This window comes from Hippocampus zosterae, chromosome 6 (assembly GCF_025434085.1).
Source record: "Hippocampus zosterae strain Florida chromosome 6, ASM2543408v3, whole genome shotgun sequence".
In the NCBI taxonomy this organism is placed as follows: domain Eukaryota; kingdom Metazoa; phylum Chordata; class Actinopteri; order Syngnathiformes; family Syngnathidae; genus Hippocampus; species Hippocampus zosterae.
In genome coordinates this window covers 3,129,892-3,157,461 of record NC_067456.1, presented here as the reverse complement: position 1 = coordinate 3,157,461, position 27,570 = coordinate 3,129,892, and the positions used below count along the sequence as shown (strand labels likewise).

At 45.8% G+C, this 27,570-nt stretch overlaps 1 protein-coding gene across 3 annotated transcripts; it reads right to left on the bottom strand.

Annotated features, from left to right (window-relative positions):
• Positions 1 to 739: 739 nt before the first annotated feature.
• LOC127602575 (protein FAM214B) lies at positions 740 to 27,463 on the bottom strand. Of its 3 annotated transcripts, XM_052068796.1 has the most exons (11): positions 17,872 to 18,077; positions 17,590 to 17,721; positions 11,055 to 11,232; positions 10,801 to 10,909; positions 8,162 to 9,463; positions 5,516 to 5,574; positions 5,232 to 5,331; positions 4,860 to 5,018; positions 3,505 to 3,573; positions 2,884 to 3,089; positions 740 to 1,455 (listed from the first exon to the last, which is right to left on the bottom strand). In XM_052068796.1, the coding sequence occupies exons 5-11, from the start codon at positions 9,296 to 9,298 to the stop codon at positions 1,302 to 1,304; spliced, it is 1,884 nt and encodes a 627-aa protein (XP_051924756.1). In that variant the 5' UTR covers positions 9,299 to 9,463; positions 10,801 to 10,909; positions 11,055 to 11,232; positions 17,590 to 17,721; positions 17,872 to 18,077; the 3' UTR covers positions 740 to 1,301. The 3 variants fall into 3 exon arrangements, with proteins under 3 accessions (XP_051924756.1, XP_051924757.1, XP_051924758.1); XM_052068797.1 differs by lacking the exons at positions 17,590 to 17,721; positions 17,872 to 18,077 and adding an exon at positions 26,937 to 27,463; XM_052068798.1 differs by having other exon boundaries at positions 10,801 to 10,847; positions 17,590 to 18,077.
• Between the last annotated feature and the right edge of the window lie 107 nt (positions 27,464 to 27,570).

Below are 27,570 nucleotides of genomic sequence, written 5' to 3'. Positions count from 1 at the left end.
TGAAACAGGAATTTGAAATATGACATATCAGTCAATATAAACACGGAGTGATGTCTTGTTAACTCGTGAGTGATGCCCTCTAGTGTCTAAATGCTATTACTCATTTAGTGAATGCTATTACTCATTTAGCCACTCGAGGGAAGCAGTACTCTATGAAACATCACTCGCCAGTCTACGAGACCTCAGTCAATGCAACACGTGTTCCATTGCGCCCAACCTGCGGGCCAGACGGCACTGATTTTATGACGGGGGCCGAGGGCCGGATGAAATTCGACCGCGGGCCGGATTTGGCCCGCGGGCCGGACTTTGGACATGCCTGGCTTATGCTATTCATTAGCATGTCTATGACATTTCCCATTATGTGTTATCATTAAGCTAGTGTACGTCAATCGACAGTATCTCAAGGCACCACCGTATTGGTAAAAAGAAAAGACTCGACAAACGGGTTGTTCTTGACAGTCGCAAAGTTTATTCATATGTACATATACTTTTCCCCCCTGTCATTAAATACCCCCCCGCCCCTCCCTCCCTCCCTCAAGTCCCGCCCCCTCCCAGAGAGCAAAAGGTCATCTGGCTTAAAGAACACACTCTACTTTTGTGCAGCATATTGCTTCTTAAGACATTTTGCGAAAAAAAAACAAAAATCCATAAATTAAAAAATACTACACATTTTCATTCTTCTGCTCCGACATCAGACTGCTCCGAACAGAATCCAAAAAAATAAAATCTTTAAAAAAAAAAAAAAAAAAAAAAAAAAAGCACATTGTCCCTCAGTCTGGCCACATAACAGGAAGTTGATGTGTTTTTGTTGATTTTCCCCCCCCCCTCCCAAAGTGTCAAATAACATTGGGGTCTTCTTACATGACTGACCGATATCCTTACTCATACGTTCTCTTTAGTGTCTGTCGACCGCACCGTGTCTTTCAATTCAATCACCCTTTCGTGAAGAGTGAAATGACTTCTTGTGCTACGTGTGCGGGCAGAGTGAAGGACAGTGTGAGAAGTACGGCACTCGAGGAAAACTCAGGTGTTGAAGTCACAAGGCATGCAAGTTAAACGTGAGTCGCCACCGGACGTGTGGAGTCTGAATTCAGTCAGCGGTGTTTATGAATGTGTGTGTGTGTGTGTGTGAGAGAGAGTCAGTGTTTGTGCATTTCTCTGTACAGACTTTTGACCCGCACTGGATCAAGAGCGAGTCCTGTAGGCGTTTTGGCTTCCCGAATACAGTCTGTCCGTCTGTTTTTCTGTCCTTGTCAAATCCAGTCTGTTCGGCTCCCTCTTCTTTAGGAAGCGCAGGAAGGTCACACACGCGGGGAGTATTTGGGGTTACTTGGCACCTCGGTGAAAGATTTCAGTTCGTAAGGGATCCCCGTGTCCACTTCCACGGGCTTGCGGGAGAATAGCAGCCGGATATCATTGTGCAAGTAGATCTTCCCAGATTTGGAGCTGTGGAATCTGAGTTGGCAACAACAGGAAAGAAAAAAAAAAGGATTTCAGTCCCACCATCAGCTAGCGTATATAGCACCGAATAGCAAAGCATTTTGAACCGAATCCATTCATTCATTGTCTGTACCGCTTGATCCTCACTAGGGTCGCGGGGGGTGCTGGAGCCCATCCCAGCCGTCTCCGGGCAGTAGGCGGGGGACACCCTGAATCGGTTGCCAGCCAATCACAGGGCACACAGAGACGAACAACCATCCACGCTCACACCCAGGGACAATTTAGAGTGTTCAATCAGCCTGCCACGCATATTTTTGGAATGTGGGAGGAAACCGGAGCACCCGGAGAAAACCCACGCAGTCCCCGGGGAGAACATGCAAACTCCACACAGGGAGGCCGGAGCTGGAATCGAACCCGGTACCTCTGCACTGTGAAGCCCACATGCTAACCACTGGACTACCGGGCCGCCCTACAAATATCATATGACTGAAAATATAGCGTACTTTTCGGACTATAAGACGCGCCTAAAATCTTTTCATCAAAAATCAACAGAGCACTTTACAATCCGGTGCGCTTTATATATTAATTCTTATTGTGCTTACTGACCTGGAAACTATTTTTTTGTGGTACACGGCGCTCAGAAAGTTCTCAAAATGCTTTAGTGTGTCGTGTTGCACTACTGAAACCAATTTCAATAACGGGAGTTTACACTAAAAAATATTAATATATATTATATTAATATATAATATATATATAATATATATTATGTCATATATAAAATATGACATAATATAAACAATTTATGTCATATTTGTCAAAATAGTCATCGTGACTTGACGAGTACAAGCAAAATAACAATTTTTTGTTGCCAACTCTGGTCCCATTTTGTGAATTTAATTTGATCCAAAACAAACCACGACACGCATTATTACCCCAGAAAAGCACATTATTCGAAATGGAGTATTCTTATAAAACAAAATGTTAACGGGGACGGCCCGGTAGTCCAGTGGTTAGCACGTGGGCTTCACAGTGCAGAGGTACCGGGTTCGATTCCAGCTCCGGCCTCCCTGTGTGGAGTTTGCATGTTCTCCCCGGGCCTGCGTGGGTTTTCTCCGGGTGCTCCGGTTTCCTCCCACATTCCAAAAACATGCATGGCAGGCTGATTGAACACTCTAAAAATTGTCGCTAGGTGTGAGTGTGAGCGTGGATGGTTGTTCGTCTCTGTGTGCCCTGCGATTGGCTGGCAACCGATTCAGGGTGTCCCCCGCCTACTGCCCAAAGACAGCTGGGATAGGCTCCAGCACCCCCCGCGACCCTAGTGAGGATTAAGCAGTTCAGAAAATGGATGGATGGATGGATGTTAACGGTGCTTTCGTGATGAGGGTGTCACACCGTCGTCATGGACAACTACTACAAATATAAATGTTGATTTTGAACTCCTACCTGAGATGTATCAGGTAGCAGAGAATCTTCCTGCCGTCTAGCGGCGCGCTCCCTGCCAATCCGTGTTTCTTGCCATCTCCCTCCTCCTCGACAGGCATCAGGAAGATGCGATGACGCAGGAACGTCATGTGATTGGTCGGCATGTCGTCAAAGTTGTAGGTCACCAGGAACATCTTTACCACAGTTTTGTTGGGATTAAATAAGGTCTGCAAGGGGAATGAAAACGAACACAGAGCGCTTTCAGGTTTTACGGAAGGGTCGTTTCCAAATGAAAGTTAAAATCACGCTATGAATCGAGTGCAGTGTTTCCAACATTTTTTGGAGTTTTCAATGTAACAATACTCACAGGCACATATTCTATCGCCTCGGCTAAAGACAACAAATCTTATTGCAGTTTACTGACTCAAAAGGCAGCAGTGAAACTCTTCGTTCGTGTCAGTCTGACTGTATAATACCTCCCCCTGGTGGCCAAATGGCGCTGACGACAAGGTGCCTTCGTGAATTAATCATAATGTACAAGCTGCCAATCAACATAAAAAAAAACACTTCCCAAATTTTTTTGTTGCAGGCTTGAATGGATAAATGGGATTTTCTTTTTTCAAATAAACACGATGAACCTACCACTTGAATGGTCCCCGCTTTGGGTATGCTGTATCCTTTCTTTCCAAGCTGCTCCAAGGATATCAAACCCTGTGACAGACAACGAGAGAGGGCCTCTGTCATTTGTGACATACATGCACAGTTGGATACATTTTACTCCCTGCATCCATTTTCCTGAAACGCTTTTCCTCATTGGAGTTGTGCGTCAGCTGCCGCCGATCCCATGCATGCACACTTTGGGGCAAATGAGTCTTCAATGAACCTAACATGACTCCTTCTGCGAAGTGGAATGTCGGAGGAAGCCAGAGTAACTTGCAAATTCCACACAAGAAGGGCCTGAGCCAAGATTGGAAGTCAGAACCTCACAGCTGTGAGCCAAACATGCGAACCACATGTCCCAAAGTGCTGCACATATTTCTTTATTAGCTGCCAAAAAAAATTGACTTATGGCTCCAGTCTTGAAACAGGTTTGCCCCAAACAAACGTGTTCAAGGCTCCAGACTGCCGCAAAATGGGAGCATTTTAAAATGAAATTTCACCTACTCGCACATATGCAACCAGTTCATTCATTATTTTTTTTTTAATCGACTGTTTTATTGTTGCTGACAAACATCTGCTGCACACTTTGGCTGATTTACAGTGCGTGTCTTGGAATTTTCATGTTAGGTTAGTTGCCACGGTGCTCCACCTAAAAAGGGTTAGCCTCTAGTCTTGGTGTTGCATACATGAACAAACATCCGTAAAATCTCAAATGAACCTCAAGCCGCTGCTTTCTGTAGGCGTAAAAAGCAGGACTAAAGAGGAATTGACATTCAATTTTCTTCATTAAAAACAAGAATGGGGTGAAATTTGTTTTCAAATTTACTGTCACATAACAATGAACTTCCATCTAGTGGTCCGGAGTAGAATTACACCCAAAAAAAAAACGGCGGCAGTAGAAAAAAAGGACAGAAAAAAAAATCTGCGCAACACCTACACCGCAAACCTGGAACTTGCAATGAAGGGGTGCTTTATTGTAAGTAAAATTAGTCTTGAAACATTCATAGCAAAAACTCTCAATTTAAATCCCAAAAAAAAGAGGAGGCTTTTCATGTTTTAAGGAGTTCCAGAGCCAGTGAACGCCAGAGCCCCTGGGCCTCAATTTCAAATGATCTATCCTGGTTAGCCTTCAACTAAAAGTCTGGAACAGATAAAGCCTCAAAGAACAGACTTACGTGATCAGAACATTTTTGAAGTATGATGTGACCAACGAGACGATATAAATGAGTGAACACAAGCATGTCCGGAACGCATGCTCACACATTTTTTTGTTCCAAAGTGATAAGCAGACGTCAACCAGATTTAAATGTACATGAAGCGCTGGTGTGTTCACTGACCAGGAAGGGCGAGGGGGCACTGTGCTCGGAGATGTCGTAGTATGTAACCTGCACGGGCAACGTGACGTGTTGCGGGCAGTAGGAGCCGCTGGCGCCGATTTCCGCCGTGAAGCCTTCGATGCGGCCCGATGGCGAGAAGCGGCCCTTTAGCATGGACTCCTAAGACACGCAAAAAAAAAAAAAAAAAGGAACACGGTCATGATCGACACTACGTGCCCACCAAAAGAATCACCGCCAAAACACAGTTCAGTTGTATTTCACTTTCCGAATTTTTATTTTGCACTTTCTACATTTGAACGGACTCCTTAGTGAAAGGTCCAATTGCAAAATCGGAGAAGAAGCCCAGTTAGCAGTTAGCATTTGTTTTTATACCTCAAAGTTTCCTAATAGTGATCGGCTGATGGAAGAAGAGGGCCAGCTGGAACGGGCCAAGGTTCTGCTGTCCGCATGTCTACCGCTGCGCAGCTGCCGGCTGAACACGAGCGCACAAACATGTCAGTGGTACATAAGTGTGGATTGATTCTTTTTTTTTTTTAAATATGAAATTATGTTCATCCATTCTCCACTTAATCCGACTCACATTTCGTTACAGGCACGGAGGTGATGAATGCTCAATTGGTTTTTACGTTGACGTGTATACAACAACACATACTCACCTTTTTACACGTGGGCCACTTTTCAGTCGTCTCCCTGATCTCGTACAGTCTGTGGCACACTAAAATCAACAACGGGGGGGGGGGGGGGGGGGAGAGTTCATATTGATCATTGAATGTATTTATTAGCACTTACATGAAAGACACAAATTCCTATTCAGGACCCCAAAGTATCATAATATCGAAATTAAAAACCATGAAATTGCTATGAAACATGCATTTAGTTGTTTGCATGCTTGAAAAATCAATTTTTTAAAAAAAATCTGCATTTTAGTCAGGCAATTGAGTCCTGCCAACAAGTTGGGGGAATATTTTCAGGAAGCGGCTGGATTTCAACAACGATTGTAATATACTGGATGTACATTGCAGGTATCAAACTCAAGGCCCGCGGGGCAGCTCGGGGCCCTCCACATACTTAAGCGGCCCCACAAAAATGCTGCCATAATGTTTCTCAGACAAATTAATACGCGATATAAGAGGGCGATTACAAGGGTTTCCACACACAATAAGAAATTCTACCGTGGTTTGCATAGAATACTCGTTTATGGCGGGGGTTACGTTCCAGGCCACGCCCTCAACAGACAAAAAAAAAGTGCTAAGTAGCGACCCGAAGCTTATTGCTTTATTTATATTCACGTTAGTATTATTTCTATCATTGTCCCATTCGACGCCGTAGCATCTGTGACGGTGAATGTCTGCGTGCCTCAAACAAAGCAGTCAGCCCTGTTCAGGGATGTGGAAGTCAGTGATTGAGAATTGAGATTTTGACTGGCTGTCAACTGGCTAAACGTACGTGTTGAGTGACAGCGTCAGTTGAGGCCATCGCCGATTGATGTGCTTTTGTTTACGGAATTCTGTTGCCGTTAGTTCAACAGAAGGACCGAAAGTGCAGCAGCGGTTGTTGTGTTTCACTGGAGTTGTTCCAAATAATATAGCTTATTCAATTAGCTAACAATGCTAACTTTTTTTTAACTTAGACGTGCGGTTGTGTAATTTAAGCCTGTTGTGCTTTTGCGATTGGCACATTGCACTTGAGCTTTTTGTTACATTTGAAATCATCCCAAACTTTGGATATTCCGTCTTCCCTCATGCAGTCAAACACCCACGTCCAGCCGCCCTCCTGTGTGGGCAACCCGAACTACGACGCGGCCCCTTATGAAAACAAGCTTGACACCCCTGAATTGTCCACCTGGCAAAATGACAAAGTCGTCCTGTGGGGAGTACCTGGTCACCGTTATTAAGCTCTTCCAGGCAGTTACTGTCGCCGTGTAACTTGAACAAACGCTTACCGCAACGCCATTCATCATTAAGGTCACCCGGCTGTCAGGTGACACCCGTCGTCTACGTCATCGGTCGCCATTCGGAACGTCGGCGCTTTCTTGTCCTGGTCGTCGCACTTTGCCATCTTGGCCTCATCACTTCGTTACACCACACACATCGTCATTACGGTATTCAAAGCCAAAGATGCAAACGGCCCACGATGTCAATGATGTCATCACTTTCAACCTTGCTCCTTTCTACTCATTCAATCTGTAGGCTGCCTTTGCTCCGCCCCCTCCTGCCTCCCACCCTTTCAATCGCCTCACACCACTTATTGACCTGTGAACTCTATTACATTCAAAGCTCTTTCTGGTCTTCCTTGCTTTCACACATTCACTTCCATTACTGTTGTACGAGAGGATGCCTGTGCGTGCGCCTTTGTTTGCCTTTCTGGACGCGGTACAAGCTCACGCAATCTGGAACAATGGGAACAACGAGCACGTCAATGGGCTTCATTCTGGAGATACTCGCGCTGTTCTGGACAGGCATGGTAATGTGTAATTTTTGATTAATTGTTTTTTTTTCAACCCCTTTCTTGTCCCTGTGTTGTTTTTAATGCTTCCTGACTGTACAGCAAACTCCTTATTTCTTCGACAGTTCGAATTAAACAACATTACTAATATCACAAGCAGGTGAAATTTATTTTGAAGTAGCCAGATATTTAAAAACTTTTGCTATTGTTTTGTGGTTAGTTTTTGCTCAGTATATTGAAAGATCTGACCCGCAGACCCTTAGAATGTGACACCTGTGATAAGTTCTACTGCACAGCTTTCAAACTCAAGGCACGGGGGCCAGATGTGGTCCGCCACATCATTTTATGTGGCCTGCAAAAGCAAATCAAGCATGTCAAATTCCGTAATGCTAATGCTAAAGTCTGAACCAAAATTCCAAATTGTCATATGTAGTCCACAATAACAGTCATTATTCTTGACGTCTGATTTTACGACTAGTTATTCGTCAATTTGTTGATTAAACATGTATACGGTTTCCCAAATTCATAACGACCCTCCAAGGCAAACGGTAACTACAATGTGGCCCGCGACAAAAACAAGTTTGACACCCCTGTTGTACTGTATTAAACGTGACTTGCGGTACCGGAGACAAATTCCTTGTGTGTTCTACATACTTGGCCAATAAAGATGATTCTGATTCTGATTCTGACTTCTCATATTAGAAGCAACGAGGGGGAAAACAAAATGCCATAACCTCATTTCCAATAACTGCTTCCTCACAAACTTTGAATGTAACCAACTGAAAAAGGATCCCGGCCCCCAAACGAGGACCATGAATCCAACGTAGCACTTTAGTGTGTGGGAGTGTAACGCTGACCTTAGGAGGAAGAAGGTGGTTCCAGTAAGGAGCAGCTTTAGCATCAGTGCTACGACACGATCCCAGCCCCGGAGCCAGCAACGAGAGCCTGCTCCTCTTGGAGGTCGACGGCCCCTCGTCTTCCGAGCACGACTCGGCGGTTTCGCTCGGGGACAGCAACCTCTTCTTCGCCGGCCAGTGGCCCGCTGCCGATAAACGGTGGCCGTTGCTGCTGGGAGTCTTCTCCCACGAAGCCAGGCCATTGGAGGAAGAAGCGGTCTGGGTGGCGCTTCGCTCAGGCGGGGAGGATTCCAGCCCGACGTCCCATTCGGTGGCCTCTCCTGGTTCTTGGAGTTCTGTGTGGTGTGGGGGGGAGAAGGGGCCCGGGGGGCTTGTGGGACTGGCGGGGCTCGGGGGCTCGTATGTGGGCATGTCATACATATGGGGGTTGGGCAGGCCTCCGACTGTGCCATTACTACAACTCTCATGTCCGGGGCTTCCTATGGAATAGGTGGGGGTGCGCCCCCCGTTCGGCGCTTCGGGTCTGGCTGAGATTCCCAGAGAAGGGTCACACATCGGGGGGGATTTTGGCGAGAGGGGTGCGAACACATCGGGGACGGGCCTGTCGTGATTGTGCTGAGCTGGCCGACGGGAGGGGTTGTGGTTCGGGGACAGTGGGGGGGATCTGGGCAATGACCCGGCCTCAGAGTCTCTGTGCTCCATTTGTGTGCAGGAATAGAGAGCACCGCAACCGCCAGAGCTCCTGACTAAGCCCATCAACACCGCCGGCATCGGAGCGGGCCCACACAGCAGTCCTCCCTCCAGTACATCTATGTCAGAGCAGTTTGCCACATGGGGGCGCTTGTGAGTCAACTGGGGCTCCTCGAGACCCCGTTTCACGCCCACGCGAACCGGCCTCGTTTGGGCATCGTTGTGGGACTCTGTGGCGGTCGCGAATCCACCTAACTGTGAGAAAATGGAGAGCTGATAGACCTTTTGATGTCGCAAGTCCTCTTGGTCAAAGTGCCGGGCAGCCCCCGGTCTCACCCCCGAGTCCGGGCCCAGTGCAGGTGCCGTCGGAGGAGGAAGGTCCCCCTCCTGGGCTGGAAGCTCAAGCGGAGCTTTTTTGTGAGAAAGCTCCACATGGATGTGCCGCATGTTTCCTATGTCTGGAAGATGACAGTCCTGGCTTACGTGAGCGCAACGGGGTCCTCAACGAGCACCGTGAGCCAGAAAAGGAGGTTCCACAGAACCGTCAAGTCCTATAGTTCCCGTTTTGTGACTGTCGTCCAGCGTGAATCAGCAAGATGAGTCGCACAGCTCCTGACGGGAACACACGCATTTGCATTAGTTCTTCGAAGATGTTCAATGAAGCGGAGCATTATTCTGGAAATTCTCCGCCCAAAATTCATTCCAGCCTATTCGTGGTCTATGTGGAAATGTTTCCTTTCACCGCGTGTTTTGGTTGGGTCAGCATCAAGGTTATTATAGTGAACAAAATATTTTTAAACAAAAATGCTGTTAAAAAAATTCAATTTCCCCAGTGTGGGACAAATAAAAGGATATCTTAAAAAACAAACAAACAAAACAAGTATATTTGGGTGTTGCTGTACGCAGAAGAAGGAAAGTCAATCATTTGAGGATTGGTGTTTTCCACAATACTCTGTGACCTTTTTTTTTTTTTTTTTTTTTAATGTTCCACTCAACAAATACCACTTACGTGTATTTCTTTTAAATTCAACTACAGTATTGAAACTAAAACATACTCAACTGAAGGCATTTCCAAAACATTTTTTTAAAATCCTCCCCCATAAACGAATTGAAACTAACATATGTTAAACAACAAAAGTCAAAACGAAATTAAAACTATCATGAAAAGTCCCCAACTTTTCTAACCGCTGGTCAGCGTGTGGACGACCAGACTTATCTCCATGTCAACCATTTGCACATGATTTGTACATGGGCATTGACGTCATGGTGGGTTGAAACAGTGCGCGTGCCGATTATCAATTTCCTTCGGTTGTGTACCTCAAATGACAACACGAGTAGCGTAACACAAATGACGAAAGGCAGGATTTGATTGTTTTACGTGATGCTGACAAGTCCAAGTTACATGAATCGACCGCAAAGATACTTCGACCACCGGAAGTGATACATGTCTTTCAGAATAAGAGTTATGTACAGGAAGCGATGTGTTAACTGCGGAAATGCTGCTAACTTAACAATGCTCTTGATAGCATTTGTAAATAGTTTTTTTCCTCTTTTTTTCACAGTATTGCTATTTTTACTATGTAGGGCTTCCCTTATCTGTATTGGTCATTCTTGCTTTAATATTGTTTAAAATAAATTGTTCTCACGCCCCTCCTGATTTCATTATTTAATGACAGGTATCAAGTTTTGTGTTTATTCAGCTCTCAATTTTAATTCAAATCAACACTGAATGGGCAATCTATTTCAGCCTGTATGTTTGGTGTTTTGAATGAAAATGAGAGTTTGTTTTAAAGAATACTTTTCCAAGGTCTCTGAACTTCTTTCCTCATTTTCTGTCATCTCCAGACAGATTTTACACATCCAACAAAAATGTACTTCGACTCAAAACGTGCCAGTATGAATGAACACAGTGAAGGCAAACAAAAAACTTAAAACCAATCACAACTCACCTCTGTGCCTGCCCTTCACTAATGCGGCCCACGGAGACACACAGCATCTGGAAGTTGTATCCGGGAGAAAAAAAATGGCTCTACAAAAGCATGTCTATCACCAAATCATCTGCCAAGGAAAGACATTCAAAAATTTTGAAATGAGTCTACAGTAGAAGAAGCGGAAGCACTCGAAACGACAAGAAACATCTCGCCATACAATTGACTGCAAATATTTCCGGATGTTTGGAAATCATCCTGAATTGAACACCTACCAAAGTGATACGTCAGTGTCGCATCAGGCTCCTGAGTGAAGTTCCTCCCGAGCCAGAAGTGACTCTAGTGGGACTCCATCTGTGATTGGCCGACAGCCACGCACGGCCGGCTTCGTCACCTGGGCGTGGTTTGCAGAATGCCTCTGACATCATGACAGGGTCATAACACCCCGAATCCCTGAAGACACAAAAACAACAGAGTCACTTGGCCGCAGTTGCGTCTCGACCTGACGCCACCGATAGGAAGTTAAGCAACCACTCTGGTAATCCATTCCGCTAACATTTTGACCCGCGAATGGTCCACTCTAATACATATAAATGAATGTATAGATGTAGAGCGTTCCGAGCGCGGAACCCCAACACTGTCATAAGAAAAGTGATCTCTGCTGCTAAAGGGGAACAAACTGGGATGAAGCCTATCGAGGCATGCCTGACCCACTTGGACCAGAATTTGGGAATGTACTGGTTTTGGGGGGGGGGGGGTGACGGTGAAATGTTGCTGTGGCAACAAGTAGCCCAAGGATAACGGTTCCTTTGTACTTGACCACAAAGAGGAAGAAGAAAAGCAGAGGGAGTAGCGGAGGTGTCTGTGTTGGGGAAGCAATGGGGGGGGGGTGCTGGGGGAAATGCTGTGTCTGGGACTGAACTTCGTTTGGTGAAGATGCTGCGGCAAGAAAATATTTGCAAGCATGAGTCAAATCGCAGGCGGCCCGGTAGTACAGTGGTTAGCACGTGGGCTTCGCAGTGCAGAGGTGCCGGGTTCGATTCCAGCTCCGGCCTCCCTGTGTGGAGTTTGCATGTTCTCCCCGGACCTGCGTGGGTTTTCTCCGGGTGCTCCGGTTTCCTCCCACATTCCAAAAATATGCATGGCAGGCTGATTGAACACTCTAAATTGTCCCTAGGTGTGAGTGTGAGCGTGGTTGGTTGTTCGTCTCTGTGTGCCCTGCGATTGGCTGGCAACCGATTCAGGGTGTCCCCCGCCTACTGCCCGGAGACGGCTGGGATAGGCTCCAGCACCCCCCGCGACCCTAGTGAGGATCAAGCGGTTCGGAAGATGAATGAATGAATGAGTCAAATCGCAGCCGTCTCGTCACTAGACTTCTCATGGAGACAAAAATGTCAACATACTGTAGGTGTTGTCTAATTGTCAAAGAACTGAAACATTTCGCATCCAAGTTAAAAAAATAACTGAGAGGAAAACAAATGTCATGGTGTAGTTCCACCGCTCTTTGACCCATTTCTTCCATGGGAAGCTGGAAGTGGCGGAAAAGACGCTAATTGATCATTCAGAAGAGGAGAGGAAAATCTAAAATAATTCTAAAAACGACTGAGGTGCATACGTCTGTCTATCTCTCTCTCATGCATTTTGTACAATACATATGGCTATATCGCACAGACGTCATCAATCATTTACAATGTAAGGAATCAATAAGCGGAATCGTCGTCAGACAGGCTAATAACGATTGCTGGGAATTGGTAATGGTTTAAAAAAAAAAGGTTTTGATTTGCATCCCTACTTTTCAGCGATGCTGAAATATGGCAAGTTTGACTAGGTTTGGGCTTTTACAACACTTGCTCACTTTTCTGGAAGAAGTTCAAATGTTCTCCTTGTTTCATTACACAATCAAGATATTGAAGCTGATCAGGGATTAAGAAAAAAAAAACATGAAATGTCCTGAAGTAGGCGGCCCGGTAGTCCAGTGGTTAGCACGTCGGCTTCACAGTGCAGAGTTACCGGGTTCGATTCCAGCTCCGGCCTCCCTGTGTGGAGTTTGCATGTTAGGGCCTGCGTGGGTTTTCTCTGGGTGCTCCGGTTTCCTCCCACATTCCAAAAATATGCGTGGCAGGCTGATTGAACACTCTAAATTGTCCCTAGGTGTGAGTGTGAGTGCGAATGGTTGTTCGTTTCTGTGTGCCCTGCGATTGGCTGGCAACCGATTCAGGGTGTCCCCCGCCTCCTGCCCGAAGACGGCTGGGATGGGCTCCAGCACCCCTCGCGACCTTAGTGAGGATCAAGCGGCTCGGAAGATGAATGAATGAATGAATGAATGTCCTGAAGTAAAACTGCACTAGGCTGCTTGGTGGAAAGCTCACAGAAGGTAAACAAATGCAGGAATAAGTTAACAGATCCTAATTTGCTATCAAAAGGTGTCGATTTGAATTCCTCAAAGGGAGGAAATGTTTGGCAAATAAGAGAGATATAGTAGCGGGTACGGTGTTTGTATACACACAAACACACACACACAATGAATCACTAAGGCACAAAAAGCGAGGGGGTGAACATTTTGTCACCTGCAATTACTCACATGACATATGGCAGTATTAAAGTGGCTTCCTTTGGGGAGTGGAGGTAGAGCACTCAGTCACCACACCACCCCCCCCCCCCCAAAAAAAATCCACAATCATCTGATGCTTCATCTGAACAAAATCTGGCTGAAGTTTAGGCGCCACCCATTGTGAAATGTTACAAAAATAAATATAAGTGATTGTTTATTCAATGGCTACGCGTAGGTCAGGAAGCATCAAAGAATGATTTCACACAATTCCAGTTAGCGAATAAAAAGACAAAACATATCCAATCTCCTGTCAGGGCAGGTAGGCTCCCCTGAGGCGAAGGCCCCAAAAGGGTCGGCAGAAGGCTGCGTGGGGGGGGGGGGGGGGGGGGGGCAGAAGAGCGAGAGAGGACCAAGCGTCGGCCCGGGAGTATTAATAGTCGTTGTCTGTGTCAGAGCTCATTGGAGCACCCAAAGGCCTGGTGCTAGGTCCCCTTTTATTTTCTGACCCTATTTTGAACTCGATAAAGAAGCACCTTGGCAGCCGGCGAATATCAGGGAGTTCACCTGAGGCGAGTCCTGGGTTGCTCAGAGAGTGGTTAACAACAAAAATTTGGAATGAAACATGATGTCAAACCCCTCCCAAAAAAAAAAGAATTAACACTCTTGCTTGCAGAAAATACAACGTGCACTGTTGAGCCTGACGCACTTTGTAGGACAGAAGCTGCAAAACGGTATCTGGCAGACTAATCAGCTGTGTTGCATACATGGCGAATAGATTAAGTCACATGGGTCGTGGCTTACTTTGCTTTTTGGCATTCACAAAGGAAGGGGAAGCACAAGGAGAGTGGTTGAAATGGAGTTAAGTATGAGTGGAATATAAAATAAATTAAAATAAAACAGGCTTCACAGTGCAGAGGTACCGGGTTCGATTCCAGCTCCGGCCTCCCTGTGTGGAGTTTGCATGTTCTCCCCGGGCCTGCGTGGGTTTTCTGCGGGTGCTCCGGTTTCCTCCCACATTCCAAAAAAAAACATGCGTGGCAGGCTAATTGAACACTCTAAATTGTCCCGAGGTGTGATTGTGAGTGCGAATGGTTGTTCGTTTCTGTGTGCCCTGCGATTGGCTGGCAACCGATTCAGGGTGTCCCCCGCCTACTGCCCGAAGACGGCTGGGATAGGCTCCAGCACCCCCCGCGACTCTAGTGAGGATCAAGCGGCTCGGAAGATGAATGAATGAATGAATAAAATAAAACAGTTGACACAGATGTGAACAAGACAACTGGAACGGGGGGGGGGGGGGGGGTGGAAAAAAGAGAAAAACAACTAATCCATCTCAGGGGAAATTAAGGGAATTTAAGGGAATTTAATTTAAGGGAATTTCTCAGGGAAATTAACCAGTCAGTTTCAAAACAATCCCTCTCGAATTCTGCAAACATACAATAAAGAAAATGAGCCTTTTGAAAAATAAGTACAATATGGTCTGCGTCTCATGAAGAACCACGGCTGCAAACCCAAAGCTGGTAATTTCACAATTATATGATTGTAACTGCCGCGTCAGTATTTGGACAGAGCAGCGGGAGCCTTTTGACTGAAAGCGCTCCCTAAAAATACTACAAGTCATTTCCAGCGGCAGCGGTCGAGATGAAACGCTGCAATATGTATGACATGACACGTTCAAGTGAGGACAGTGCAGACGGTTCTGCTCGATGGTGCCGACAAAACACCGGGAAAACGAATGCAAGAAAAGGTTTCCCGATACAGAAACGTGACTTGTGCGGCTATGCTAAGCCTCAGGAAGATGTATGGAGGAGAGGAGTGGGTCAAAGTTCACAGTCAGCACCCATCTTCAGAAATGTGCCCCCTAACCTTTGATCAACGTGAACGTATCACGACAGCAACAGGCCGCGTGCGACAAACGCTAAGGTGGAAAAATGTGGGCTATTCAAAATGGGATCTCTTGTGTCGCTGGAAAGTTAATCAAAGTCGAAATCGAGATCACAATGTAGCAAGTTTGGAGGTTGTTACACTGAACGCTTAAAAGACTGCAAGAGGAAGTGTTGAGTCCTGTGAGTTAAGTCAAATGCCACAAAGGAAGGGCTGAAACAAAAGCGAACCCAGAACGGCAGAACTGGGAGCAGAAGTGCTAACCAATAACCCATAGTGCTGCCAGCCCTGTAATTAATCACTGAAGGGGGGCCGGGGGATGCCGCTAAAATAGTGAGGCCTTGAGATCAGAGCGGCTTGACTTTTTCAAGATGCTGACCAACCGCACATGTATTAGGGTGCAATAGCGATAGTTATGAACAAAAACAGTGCAGCTACACATGTAGACGGATAATATGAGGCATGTGTTCTTTATCATCAGCAAAGAATGAGCACAGTTACTGCGCTCACTGAGCATTTGTAACCGTCTCAGTCATGTGTATGTGTCATTGTATTAAACTGCCTTCGGGTGGCCATTTTATTTGATTGGATAATTGCTGCGCTCTGATTGGCTGGCAACCGATTCAGGGTGTCCCCCGCCTACTGCCCGATGACAGCTGGGATAGGCTGCAGCACCATCCCCGCGACCCTAGTGAGGATCAAGCGGTTCGGAAGATGAATGAATGAATGAATGAATGAATGAATAATTGCTGCAGAGTTTTGTAAATTGCAATAGAAAAGAGGGCTATTTCTCTGAAAAAAAAGTTATGCTCCTTAAAAAAAAACATTAAAAAAGGGACAAATTATTTTTTGTTTTTGTTTGGGGGGGGGCAGCTGCAGCATGACATCTAGTTATGACATTTTGTGTCTGCCTTTTATTGATCCATGAAAATGTGAGCTGTCAAAACTTTTTGAAACAGAATTCCTTTTTGGATACTGAGATGAACCAAAAATTTTCAAAGGATAACTTGGACAATCTTCCTAGGAAATCACAATCCTGTCACTGGTGAGCAGTTTGTTTGTTTTTTTAAATAGGTGTGGGGAGGGGGGTCACCTTAGTGTCCCATGTCAGCCCGTTGTGAAGCCCCGTTCCAACTTCTGAATGCCCACACATGTGTTTGGTGCGCAGCTGGATGCTATGCTAAACGCTAACCTAAAAGTTCATTCATTCATTCATTCATCTTCCGTACCGCTTGATCCTCACTAGGGTCGCGGGGGGTGCTGGAGCCCATCCCAGCCGTCTCCGGGCAGTAGGCGGGGGACACCCTGAATCGGTTGCCAGCCAATCGCAGGGCACACAGAGACAAACAACCATTCGCACTCACACTCACACCTAGGGACAATTTAGAGTGTTCAATCAGCCTGCCACGCATGTTTTTGGAATGTGGGAGGAAACCGGAGCACCCGGAGAAAACCCACGCAGGCCCGGGGAGAACATGCAAACTCCACACAGGGAAGCCGGAGCTGGAATCGAACCCGGTACCTCTGCACTGTGAAGCCAACGTGCTTACCACTGGACTACCGGGCCGCCTAACCTAAAAGTTGAACTTTTAATTTGTTTTCAAGCGTTTCGCAGAGACAACAGGTGCTACACGCTTCAGTTCTCCATCCCGCAACATAGTCCACAACGTGTCGCGATACTTTCTCAACCCGTTCCTCCATGCTTGGTTTACCCGAGGCGAGGCGGGATTCCATCCGTACGCGGGTCCGCTGCCATCTTCCCAAATCCCTCCCGATTGTCTCATCAGCTATGAGCGAGACCCCACCCCGAGTCACGCTGAGCTCTTGTCAAACACGCGTGCTACTGCATACCTTTAAACCCAACACCGGCGGAGACCGTCCTGAGCTCAGCCGTCAACCTGCCGATTGGATTGCGGGAGAGCTCTGGCACAGTTTGGCAATCTGATGTCACCTCGTGGGCAAGGGGGATGGAATGACAGCTGACTGTGTGTGTGTGTGTGTGTGCCAATGGGTGATAACCAGACAGGAAGCAAAGCAAAACATGGCCGAAAGAAAAAAAAAAAAACAGAAGAGTGACTGAAACTTGTGAGGCTCTGTGTGACACGGGTGACTCACACACAAACATTAGCCAGGCAGGGCAGTCACGGCCATCTCAACTAAGCTAGCTCAGTGAGGACATAGTTGCTGAGAAGGCTGTTTGACACGGGATCCCACTTGGTCTCATAGAGCCCCCTGCCCGCCCCCCCCCCCCCAACCCCCCTGTTTGTCTTTCTGTCATGTGGCCATTTTGTGAGAGCGGACCGAGCTGGGGCTTGACAACTTTCGGGCAATTAACAGGCTGCAGGACGTTTGACAGCAAGAGAACTTGTGACACTCACCCTCGACTCGGGCGAAGCTTCTCGTGGGCTTCCTCTCTTTAGTCGGATGAGGGTGCTTTCCAGGTTGTTTTTGCCCCACTTTGTTCGACTTCCTCCAGAAGTGTTGAGAATCGCCGCGCTTGCTTGATTTTCCTCCCTGAGTAACACACACACACACATGCACAACTCAAAAAGCCATCAACAACTCTCAGCCTCCCCAGACTCTCTGCCTCTCTCTCTCTCCCCCCTTCCCTGTTTCTTCCTTTCTCTCATTCGCGCCTCTGCACACCATCTCGAGCACACAAAAGGCCCCCCTCACATGCTTGGTCCTCTCGTCCTCACCCCCTCATCTCTTCCTCACACAGTGCCCTCAGCACCTCCTTTAAAAGCGTCGCTCAGGATCGCACCCTCCCTTGCACTCCTTTTACTGTTTTCTTCCTTCCTCTCAGCTGTTAGGAGAGCGAGGCCTGCTTTGCTCACTCAGCAGAGAGGACATATACAGAGTAGGGAAGTTGTATGTGTGGGGGGGGGGTATGCTATCAGCTGATTGGCCGGAGAAAAGGGGGGCCCAGCTGCAGTCGTCGGGATCCTGATAGGCCAGGAAAGAGACTGAAAAACAAGGGGGTTGGGGGGGGGTGTGGGCACCTGAAGCCCCGCCCACCTGCTCATGCTTGGCTTACTATGCTGAAGTAGAAAAGGAGCACCCTTAACAAAGTGAGAATGTGTTTGTTCGTGTTCAATATATGCAAAGGACGAATTCCAGCACGGCGGAGGCAAAAATAAGTCATTGTTTTTTCAAAGTTTGGTACACGGGTTTGAAATGTCACTGATTAAGGTTGTCAAAATGATCCAGAGACATCTGAGAAACAACTGAAAATGTGCCAAGTGCTTACCGTGCTCATTTGCATAAACTGTCTCTTGAGGCCATAAGCAGTATTTGACATGCACAGTTTGTGAAACACAAATACCACCAATTCAAAATGAGGTCCTCGGTTCACGATAGTCCCGAGCAGCAAATTTTTTTTCAGTTACAAACGCCGCACAATGACTCTGAGCTGTACACCGTCTAAAGTCCCCCTTTCTAAAGTCACACAAAAAAAAACTTAAACTTAATCTCTTGGAACACATGTACACTCCTGTTCATGGAAATCCTAAGAGTGGGATTAAATGTAAATTAGTCATAAAGAAGCACAAGGACGTCGTAATGGAAAGGAGACGGCTCTGTTACCCTCTCAAACGATAACCATCAACCCACACACCAAAATGACAACAAACAATAGAGGGCTTTTGCCTATGTAGACAGTTTTATATCACACTATGATATTTGCAATAGTGTAACACACAACACTGGGATTAGCAAAGGTTGGGGAGGGGTCTGAAAAGATTGTTGTCTTGAAACAATCATCCAAAATGTCATTGTTCTGTTAGTTAAAATATTAACAGCCCGTTATTGCGTTTGTGACTTTAACTAAACACCTTAAACAAAAGCAAAACTGTTGCAGGCCGGGAAACGTTTTTGATGTCTTCTTTCAAGACAAACAGGACCACCGGTGACATCTGTTCACACTTTTCAGAAAAATTACCCCCTCCTCCCTTGAAAAAAAAAAGACGGCCAAGCCTCGCGTAAAAATTCAGGATGCAAATATATCAATACTGTACATTATCCCCTCCCCCACCATTGCTATCTTATTTGCACACATACTGTACATGTTGCGTGCAGCATGTGAGTGTACAACGCCTCACGCCCGCACCAGCTGAGGCTTTATCTGCTGCAAGGAGTGTCGATACAGAATGTGGGAAAGTTTATCAGCTGAGCACCAGGAGCAGCGTGTTGCGAGCGTGTGCATTGTGCCATCTGTTTGCTAATAAGGGGCTCGCTGTTGACAAGGCAAGAACTATTTTGGACAGTGCGGCGGTGCCGGTGGGTGGAGCTTAAGTGCATAGGGAAACGTGGCTGAGAAGAAGACGAATAGCGCACAACTTTGCCCGTACTTCTTGTTTTCAGACACAAACTGCATGTGCTTTATCTTTATTTAGCAAACTTGGGGGGGATTGTTATCAGACGTGTGCTGGTCCGGACATGTGAGAGCAAGCTATTGATAGTGCCCTGCGAGTGCCCTTGCTCTCCATCGACTTGAGTTTCCCCGAACCCTCTCCAGCACACGACCCAATTCGCTTATTGAGGTTGTCTTGGGTACAGTAAACACACTTCATTGGTGACATGTAAATACGCTGTCTGGCCAAGAAATTGAATTATAGAGCATATTTACTTTAAGCTTAACCGATGGTTGTGAGTAGTTCTTAAACTATGCTTCCCAAGGACCCAATTATTGACCCAGCTTATAAAGTACGTTTTTAAAACTTAAAATGTGGGGATATAGAAAGTTTCAGTGGCCCACTGTTGCTTTTCCAGAGCAACGTTTGTGAAAACAATTTTAGGAACAGTCTGTAGGGTTGTTGCGCTTCCACTAAGCAACTCAGTTTTCTAACCATTGCAGCGGCCATGTTGCCAACCATATATGGTAAAAGGGGCGTGTCATCTATGAAAAGCCCCCCGCCCCCTCCCGTTCGCTCGCAGCGGAGGAGACGACAAGCAGTGAAAACAACACTGGCATTCCATTACTAGCATGCGTTGGAAGGCCGGAATGCATGGTAGTTTGTTTTGATTTCCTTCGGATCATATTTAGGGGGCGGGAGTTGTATGAAGATCGTTTTTTTCACAACATGAAAACGATGTCAGATTGACAAAATTCTTAAGGAGTGGAAGAAGAAAGGGGGCGAGCGAAAAGTTTGTGTATTATGTCACCGTATGTGAAGAGCTTGGGAGGGTGGGTTGGTTGGCTGGTGTCATACTTAACATATTGAAAGCGGCACAGACCACCGGTGTAAGTGTTAAGTGTATTATTATTATTATTATTATTATTATTAAGTGTATCCAGTTTACAGTTTAGGGCTGTTTGCATATATGACAGTCGAGGGAATTAGAAAATCGACAATAAATGTTGCCCTTTCCACAAGTGATCAATTGTAAGTGTCATTAATATCGTCATGGTACACCGCGGTTTATGGCACATGTTTATTTTGAGTGGTAGCCCCAAAAGCAAAATTCCAGGTTGTATCACACCCACACAAGTCTTCTTTAGATTTGAATGTGTAACAATTGGGTGATTTGAAGCCCCTGTGGGAAGGCACGTTTGAGCAGCTAGGTGTGGAGACGTGCGCTCACAAAGTGGGAAACACACAGGTTTATCTAGCATTAGCATAGTTGTTGTCCTCGAGAAGATGGCGGTAAAGCGTCTTTAAGGGATTGTTCGGAACACACCCTGAGAGCTAAGAAAAAGGAAAAACTTCTATATGTAACAAAAGTAAGAAACAGGATCTGACAAATCAAAATATAAAAACTATGGATAAAAAAAGATCAAAGATGTTGGATATAAATGTAGCATGAAACATGCAAGTACACTTTTTGGAAATCTACAAATCTATCAATGCTTGCATAACTTTTCTATAAGGATACTAATTTGTCCAATTAATCCTTTACCTATCAGTTTGTCAAACAGTAACACCCATTTAACATCTCAAACTACTAAACACAAAGGTTCTTGCTAGCCCACGCACTAAACTTCAAAATGCACATAAACACTTATTTTTTTCCAATAGCCAAAATGACACACCTTGTGGACTTTTCCAGCCAGATGCTAAACCTTGATATGTGTTTGCAAGATCTGTTTTTTTCCTTTGATGGATATTTTCTGATTGAGTCCTTTCTTTTATCTTCTTCTTCTATGTGTCCATGCACCCAACATGCCTTTCCAGTTATTAAAAATCTATCACCGCCCGCTGGTCTGAAGTGAGAATGAATAAAAATCAGTCTGCGAATTTCAACACACCCTTAGTAGACAAACAAAACTTATATTTGGACCATGCTAAAGGTTCCGTTACCGGTGGTCAATTTCTACTTGTTTGACAGGAATGTTAAAAAGAAAGCTGTCTTTACAGCAAGTCATCACTCATCCTTAAGGGGTGATATGTAGTTGATCATTCTATTAAAAAAGCTGTTAAGTAATGACAGATGGGAGTGTTAGCTAACTAAAGTCTATGCAAAGTGGAAAATAAATGTCTTCCTTGATTTGACGTACAGTGAAGAATGTTGTTAACAACTCGGCTGAATGTAATTGATTAAAAAAAAAAGCAAAGTATATCAAACGAGGCTTCAAAATGGCCGAGGGTATTTGTGTGCACTGAAATATGTGCCACGTATTATGGATATTACTTCATCGAGCATCATTCTCATGCGTATCCATCCTGACATGGTTGAGTCATGAGAAAAATATCCGTTTAACGCCCCGGGTTGCTGGAAGAGTCACAGGCGAGGGAGGACAAGAGGCACGAGCCAACAGCTAGCTTGCGGGCTAACAGACTTCTGGAGCTCCTCTCGGCAGGGGGGGCCCGGCGGCCAGCCGTCTCTCCAGCGTCATTGCTGTTGCTTGGGAAATAAAATACTAACATCGAGTTGATCTATAAATTGTGGCCTTCAGGGAAGATGCAATTCCGGAGTGTAGTAAACTCACAATTGCAACGGCTAACCGCACATGCTAATGAAGGCCTTCACGTTCTTACATAGTAGGGTGTATAATTTTTCTGTTTAACTGGAAAACTGAAACGGTAAAAAAATAGAGAAACGCTATACACTCACAATTCAGTTGTCCAAAAGTTTTCAGACTTTGCACATTTCAGCAGTCATCTTCAAACATCTCTGAATTCACGCGACAGGTTCTTTAAACCATAGCCTGTACAAGATTAAGCGATGCCCAGTTTGACCCCAAAGCAAATCAAATTCCATTTTTTCTTGGAACAGGCTGTGGTCGGCCTTTGGAAGTTCCAGTGTATTCACAGGAGACAAATTGATCAAAGACTTGGTCACATTACAAAAGAAATATGGAGGGAGAAGAAAAAAACTGGAGTGGAGAAGAAAAACAAAACCACATGACTGATATGCGGCGGTAGAAACTGAGTGAGACACTCAAGGGAGGAAACGCAGCGATGGGGAGGAGTGTGGCACCCTGAATCTTTGGTGACAGACTAGCCCAGCTCAGAGGATGGAATGTTCCATCGAAAATATGCCGCCTATTCACGGAGGACAGAAAATAAAGCCGTGTCTCGCCACCTCTTCGCCCCTAACGTTTTTAGGCCCTTCATTCTTCTGCCAATGTTTGTGGCTTGCTCTTCCTTCTCACTTTGAATCTGCCATTCCTCAATCCCCTTTGGGCATCTCAATTCAATCTTCCCATAAATCCTTCCAAATGATCTTTCCTTGCTGGTGCGGAAAGTTCACATGGAAGTGAGTCACGTTAACCAGAAGGACTGTTTTTTGTTTATATAGCATCGGTTGTTGCTTTGAGTCACTCAACAAAATGGGGAATAAAACAACTGCGGTGGTGACTTGAGATATGAGTAACCCCGTTTAAGAGTCCTTTGAGATACGAGCCATTGTTACGCCGATTGGTGGCTTTGGCTTGCTAGCGCCAACATGATTTTAAAAAAATAAATGAATAAAAACCTGGGCGGCCCGGTAGTCCAGTGGTTAGCACGTGGGCTTCACAGTGCAGAGGTACCGGGTTCGATTCCAGCTCCGGCCTCCCTGTGTGGAGTTTGCATGTTCTCCCCGGGCCTGCGTGGGTTTTCTCCGGGTGCTCCGGTTTCCTCCCACATTCCAAAAAACATGCGTGGCAGGCTGATTGAACACTAAATTGTCCCTAGGTGTGAGTGTGAGTGCGAATGGTTGTTCGTTTCTGTGTGCCCTGCGATTGGCTGGCGACCGATTCAGGGTGTCCCCCGCCTACTGCCCGAAGACAGCTGGGATAGGCTCCAGCACCCCCCGCGACCCTAGTGAGGATCAAGCGGCTCGGAAGATGAATGAATGAATGAATGAATGAATAAAAACCTTTATGGCGACAGGTGTCTCAACTCACTTCACAACAAGTGGTAGTTTTCCAGATGACATGAGTAAATCTTGTGTTTAAAAAAAAAGGAGAGGCTTCAAGCTATTATCACTCTGAAGGTTATTCTTAAAATAAACATGAAACAAAAGAGCAACTGCTCATTGTGTATTTTAAAACATCCACATCGCCGCCGCGATCTTTATGCTAGCATACAATGGGGCGGGGACAAAGGTTAGCATGAAGTGCAGGGAGAGACCGTGCGAGTGTTTAATCTTGAGATCAGTGCAACACACAATAACAAACCCCTTAAGAAGCAGTTAGAAGATTTTATGTTACTGGAGTTGCAGCTTTGTTTTGTGCCTGGAAGGAGAGCTTTCCAGTGACATAAAGGAGCCGTGGACTAGCTAGCGAGCACAGCTGCTCGGGTGACTCATACTGAATGTCTTGAAGCCGCCGTGCCAAATATTCAGTTAAAATGTACAGTGAAGCACATTACGGGTAAGTTATAAAATGTGTATCAATCTATATATATATTGCGCGTCGTCCCGCACGCGGTCTGTCCTTCCGTCTGTCCCTTTTCAAAACGTACCTACTTCACCGCGCCGCCACTGCGCCGCTCAGGCAGTGGCTCACTACGATCGCGCGGGCATCTTGGCGAAAAAATGTTGTCTACCCACAAGCATTGCAATGAAATTGTTAGTTATTTAGTAGAGCTAAACATCTCTTTATTTTCGCGATAAGCAATGAAGATGAACAAAAAGTTGAACCAAGCAACAACACTTTTGTGGGCCGAAGGCCCACCTTACCAGCCTTCCGCAGGAACTAGCTGATGAGCCGCCGGGAGGGCGGCGAACCAGCTAGTACATTTATAAAAACAAACAGTACGTAAAGATAAATGCAAATTGCCGATAATGGCATATCATTGGCTTAAAAAAAACTGTACTTGTTAAAAATCTGATGTACATTCAGATCACTAATTGCAAACCGATATATTATTAGATTTTTTTTACTATGCATAATTGCCCTATGATTTTTTTAATCAAGTGCAAATGTCACTTGTTGGTTGTTCCAAAAAATGCAAAAGGAACCTGCCAAGAAGTGATACAAAGCAGCAGTTCAGACAGCATCGTAGCAACTGAGATGCTTTCTGAATCCTAATGTTGACGGACCAGGCAAAGGACACTAATACAAACATTTGCACAAAAATACACAAATGCACGGCAAAAGACAAGCACACAAATAGACGCCTGCAATATTATTCCCCCCCTCCAAGATAAACAAATACCTCAAAGGCTGTGTGCTTTTCTTTACTGCGTACGTGCCATCCAAACAGCACTCACTTCACTTTGGTTTTAAGTGTGGAAAAGAAACACAAGTACACTAACGCAGGCTTTTCAAGCTGTGTGGAGTTTGCATGTTCTCCCGGATAATCCTGCGGCGGCACATTGGGGTGCTGAATACAAAACCCTCATCATTTTAGAGTGTTTTAATAGATCTCCGCGCATACAATAAGCACAGGCGGCTATACGAATGAACATAATTTAGCCGTTCAATGCCGTGAGTGCGTTCTGGACAGTGGATGAATGCTGGCTTTCAATTCAGATTGCATCTGAGCTGCATGTGGATCAAACGGGTAAGACGTTGTTTGTCTATTCTTCAATGCTTGTCCGGTAATCAGCTTCACATTGCTCATGATGTACGGTAATGCGTAAACAGCCTAACAAGATCCTGATGGCTCCGTGATGTGAGTATGTGCGGAACCTCTGACAGATAGTCGTTGCCGTGCTGCTTTTCTTCATGGAGACTGAGCGCAAGGACACTCTGTCGCTTTTCCTCATTTTGGGTGGCAGCTAAACTGGAGCTGAGCCGACTTTGGGCGAGAAGAGGGGTACGAACCATCATTCAGCTCGCATTCGACTTCAGAGTCTTCAATGAAGCGACTAAGCATGTTTTTGGAATCTGAGGCGAAACCGGAGTACTGGAAGAACATACAACCTCCACATAGAAAGGCCATCACTGCTATTTGAACCCAGAGCCGAAGACCTGTGAGCCAGATGGAAGATTTCATACCAAGTGCTTGCAAGTGGAGCTTTTTTTGTTCGTTTGTTTTTTGGAACTTTTACACAGCGGGCACCACGTTGCTGACACTTGCCTTAGAGCTCATACTCCCTGCGCACATTCTAATGAATGAATGTGCCCATGCCACCTACTGTAGTGGATGTGCAATTGCACTTTATTCCTGAACAGCAGAGAAAAGCTTGTTATTCGCTGGGGTAACACACACCCATTCCACTATTTTGAGAAGGATATTTGTAATTTATTCCTAGAAATATTTCCTGCAGGGAAACAAAAACGGATCAAATCGGAAGCCTGGAGTCGATAGCAGCATATAGATGCTTTTCAATCCAGGATGTACCGCCCCCCTGCCCCCAAAGTAATAATTTTAACCTATGTTGTCCCGGGTTTTACAATAAAAGCATTTTTTGTAAAGACAATTTGTGCGCAGACCAGACCCACCTATCCCTACTGATCAACATTCACCTCGCCGTCGGGCTGATGGCTAAGACGCCCATGACGTCACACTCAGCTGAGGACAAAGCCCACCGGTTTCTCCCAGACAGAAAGGTGGGGAGAGGGGGGCTTTGAAAGAGGGTGGGAAAGACGTCTACTTGCAGATACGAGATGAAATCCACCCTCTTTGTGCATGTGCTGGGGAAGTGCGTGTATTGTATGGCTGATGCAGAGTGCTGAGTGGCACTGCATTGAGCTCATGCATACGTCAATGCCATCGTGCCCCGCTTGTCAAGACAAGGGATGACCCTGCAGAGCATGTTACAATTATATCACTGCCAGGACTCACTGTTCTCGATTGCACCAATGCATCAGAGCGCTGCATGTACTGTAATCCCCATGTGCAATATCCCCCACTCACAGTCATCACCACCACTCTACCCGCTGAGATATATGCCAGGAATGATTGCTTCTTCCATCATGGTTCGCCAAGAAAATGTGTAAAATAGCAGGTGCTTGTGCCGTTTCATGTGGAATCTAGATGTACAATTAGATTAAATGGAAGCAAATATTCAATACACCGGGATTACTACCACTTTATTCCAATCCACCGCGGATTGCACACATAAAGGCACACAGTGAGGCAGACAAAGCAGGGGAACGCCCCCTCCGCCTAGCAAACTGCTGTCAGGGCCATCAACTGGTTCAGGCTGGATTCCAGGCATTCTTATACTCAAGATATAAATTAATCGACCATATACATGGAAGACTAGTGAGCAGTATGTTAAGTGTGCAAAATCAATCATCCAAGAACGTCAGCCTCTTTCCACCATACAATGCTACTATTTAAAGTTGGCAAACACAAAATAATAAGGCAACGAGCTAGTGAAAAAAAAGATGATAAAGGGTACTTACTGGGGGAGAATGTCCACTCCGAAAGGTAAATTCGTGCCAGGCGACCCGCAGTGACGTGCCGTTTGCCCCTTTGGTTAGATTTTTTTGTCGTGTTGCTCGCTTTGACGGATTCCAGGTTGGTACAGGGCCAAAATCGAGTTCCAACCTCTAAAATGACCATCAAGCGCCTTAACTACGCGTCTTATCTCTTTCTCCGGAGGATGTTAGGGTCGTCTTCCGACTCTTTCGAAGCACAATTACTCGTCTTCTCGTGTCGCTGTCTGTTTTTGGAGTGCTCGCAGCTGTTTTCGTTGTTCCAACCTTTCGCCTGTGATTTCTCCCCTGTACCTTTAAACGACGGCGTTTCCGGGGTTTACTACTTAATACATAAAAGGCGGGGCTTTGCTGCCAGCTGAGCGCTTGTCATTTACTCGATTGGCTGTTCTTAGTTCTCGTAACCTATCAGCGCTTGGGTGTACCCCCGGTTCAAAATATGCAGATTTATTCAAAAATACTGCTCGGTGATTGGACGTCTGTTTCAATAAAGAAACGCCCAGTACACGTGCGTTTGTTCTAGCCTCCCAGCCCCGACTTCACTTCGTTAAGAAAAATCCTAGAGGGGCAACAACAAATATGACAAATAATTATCCGCGTT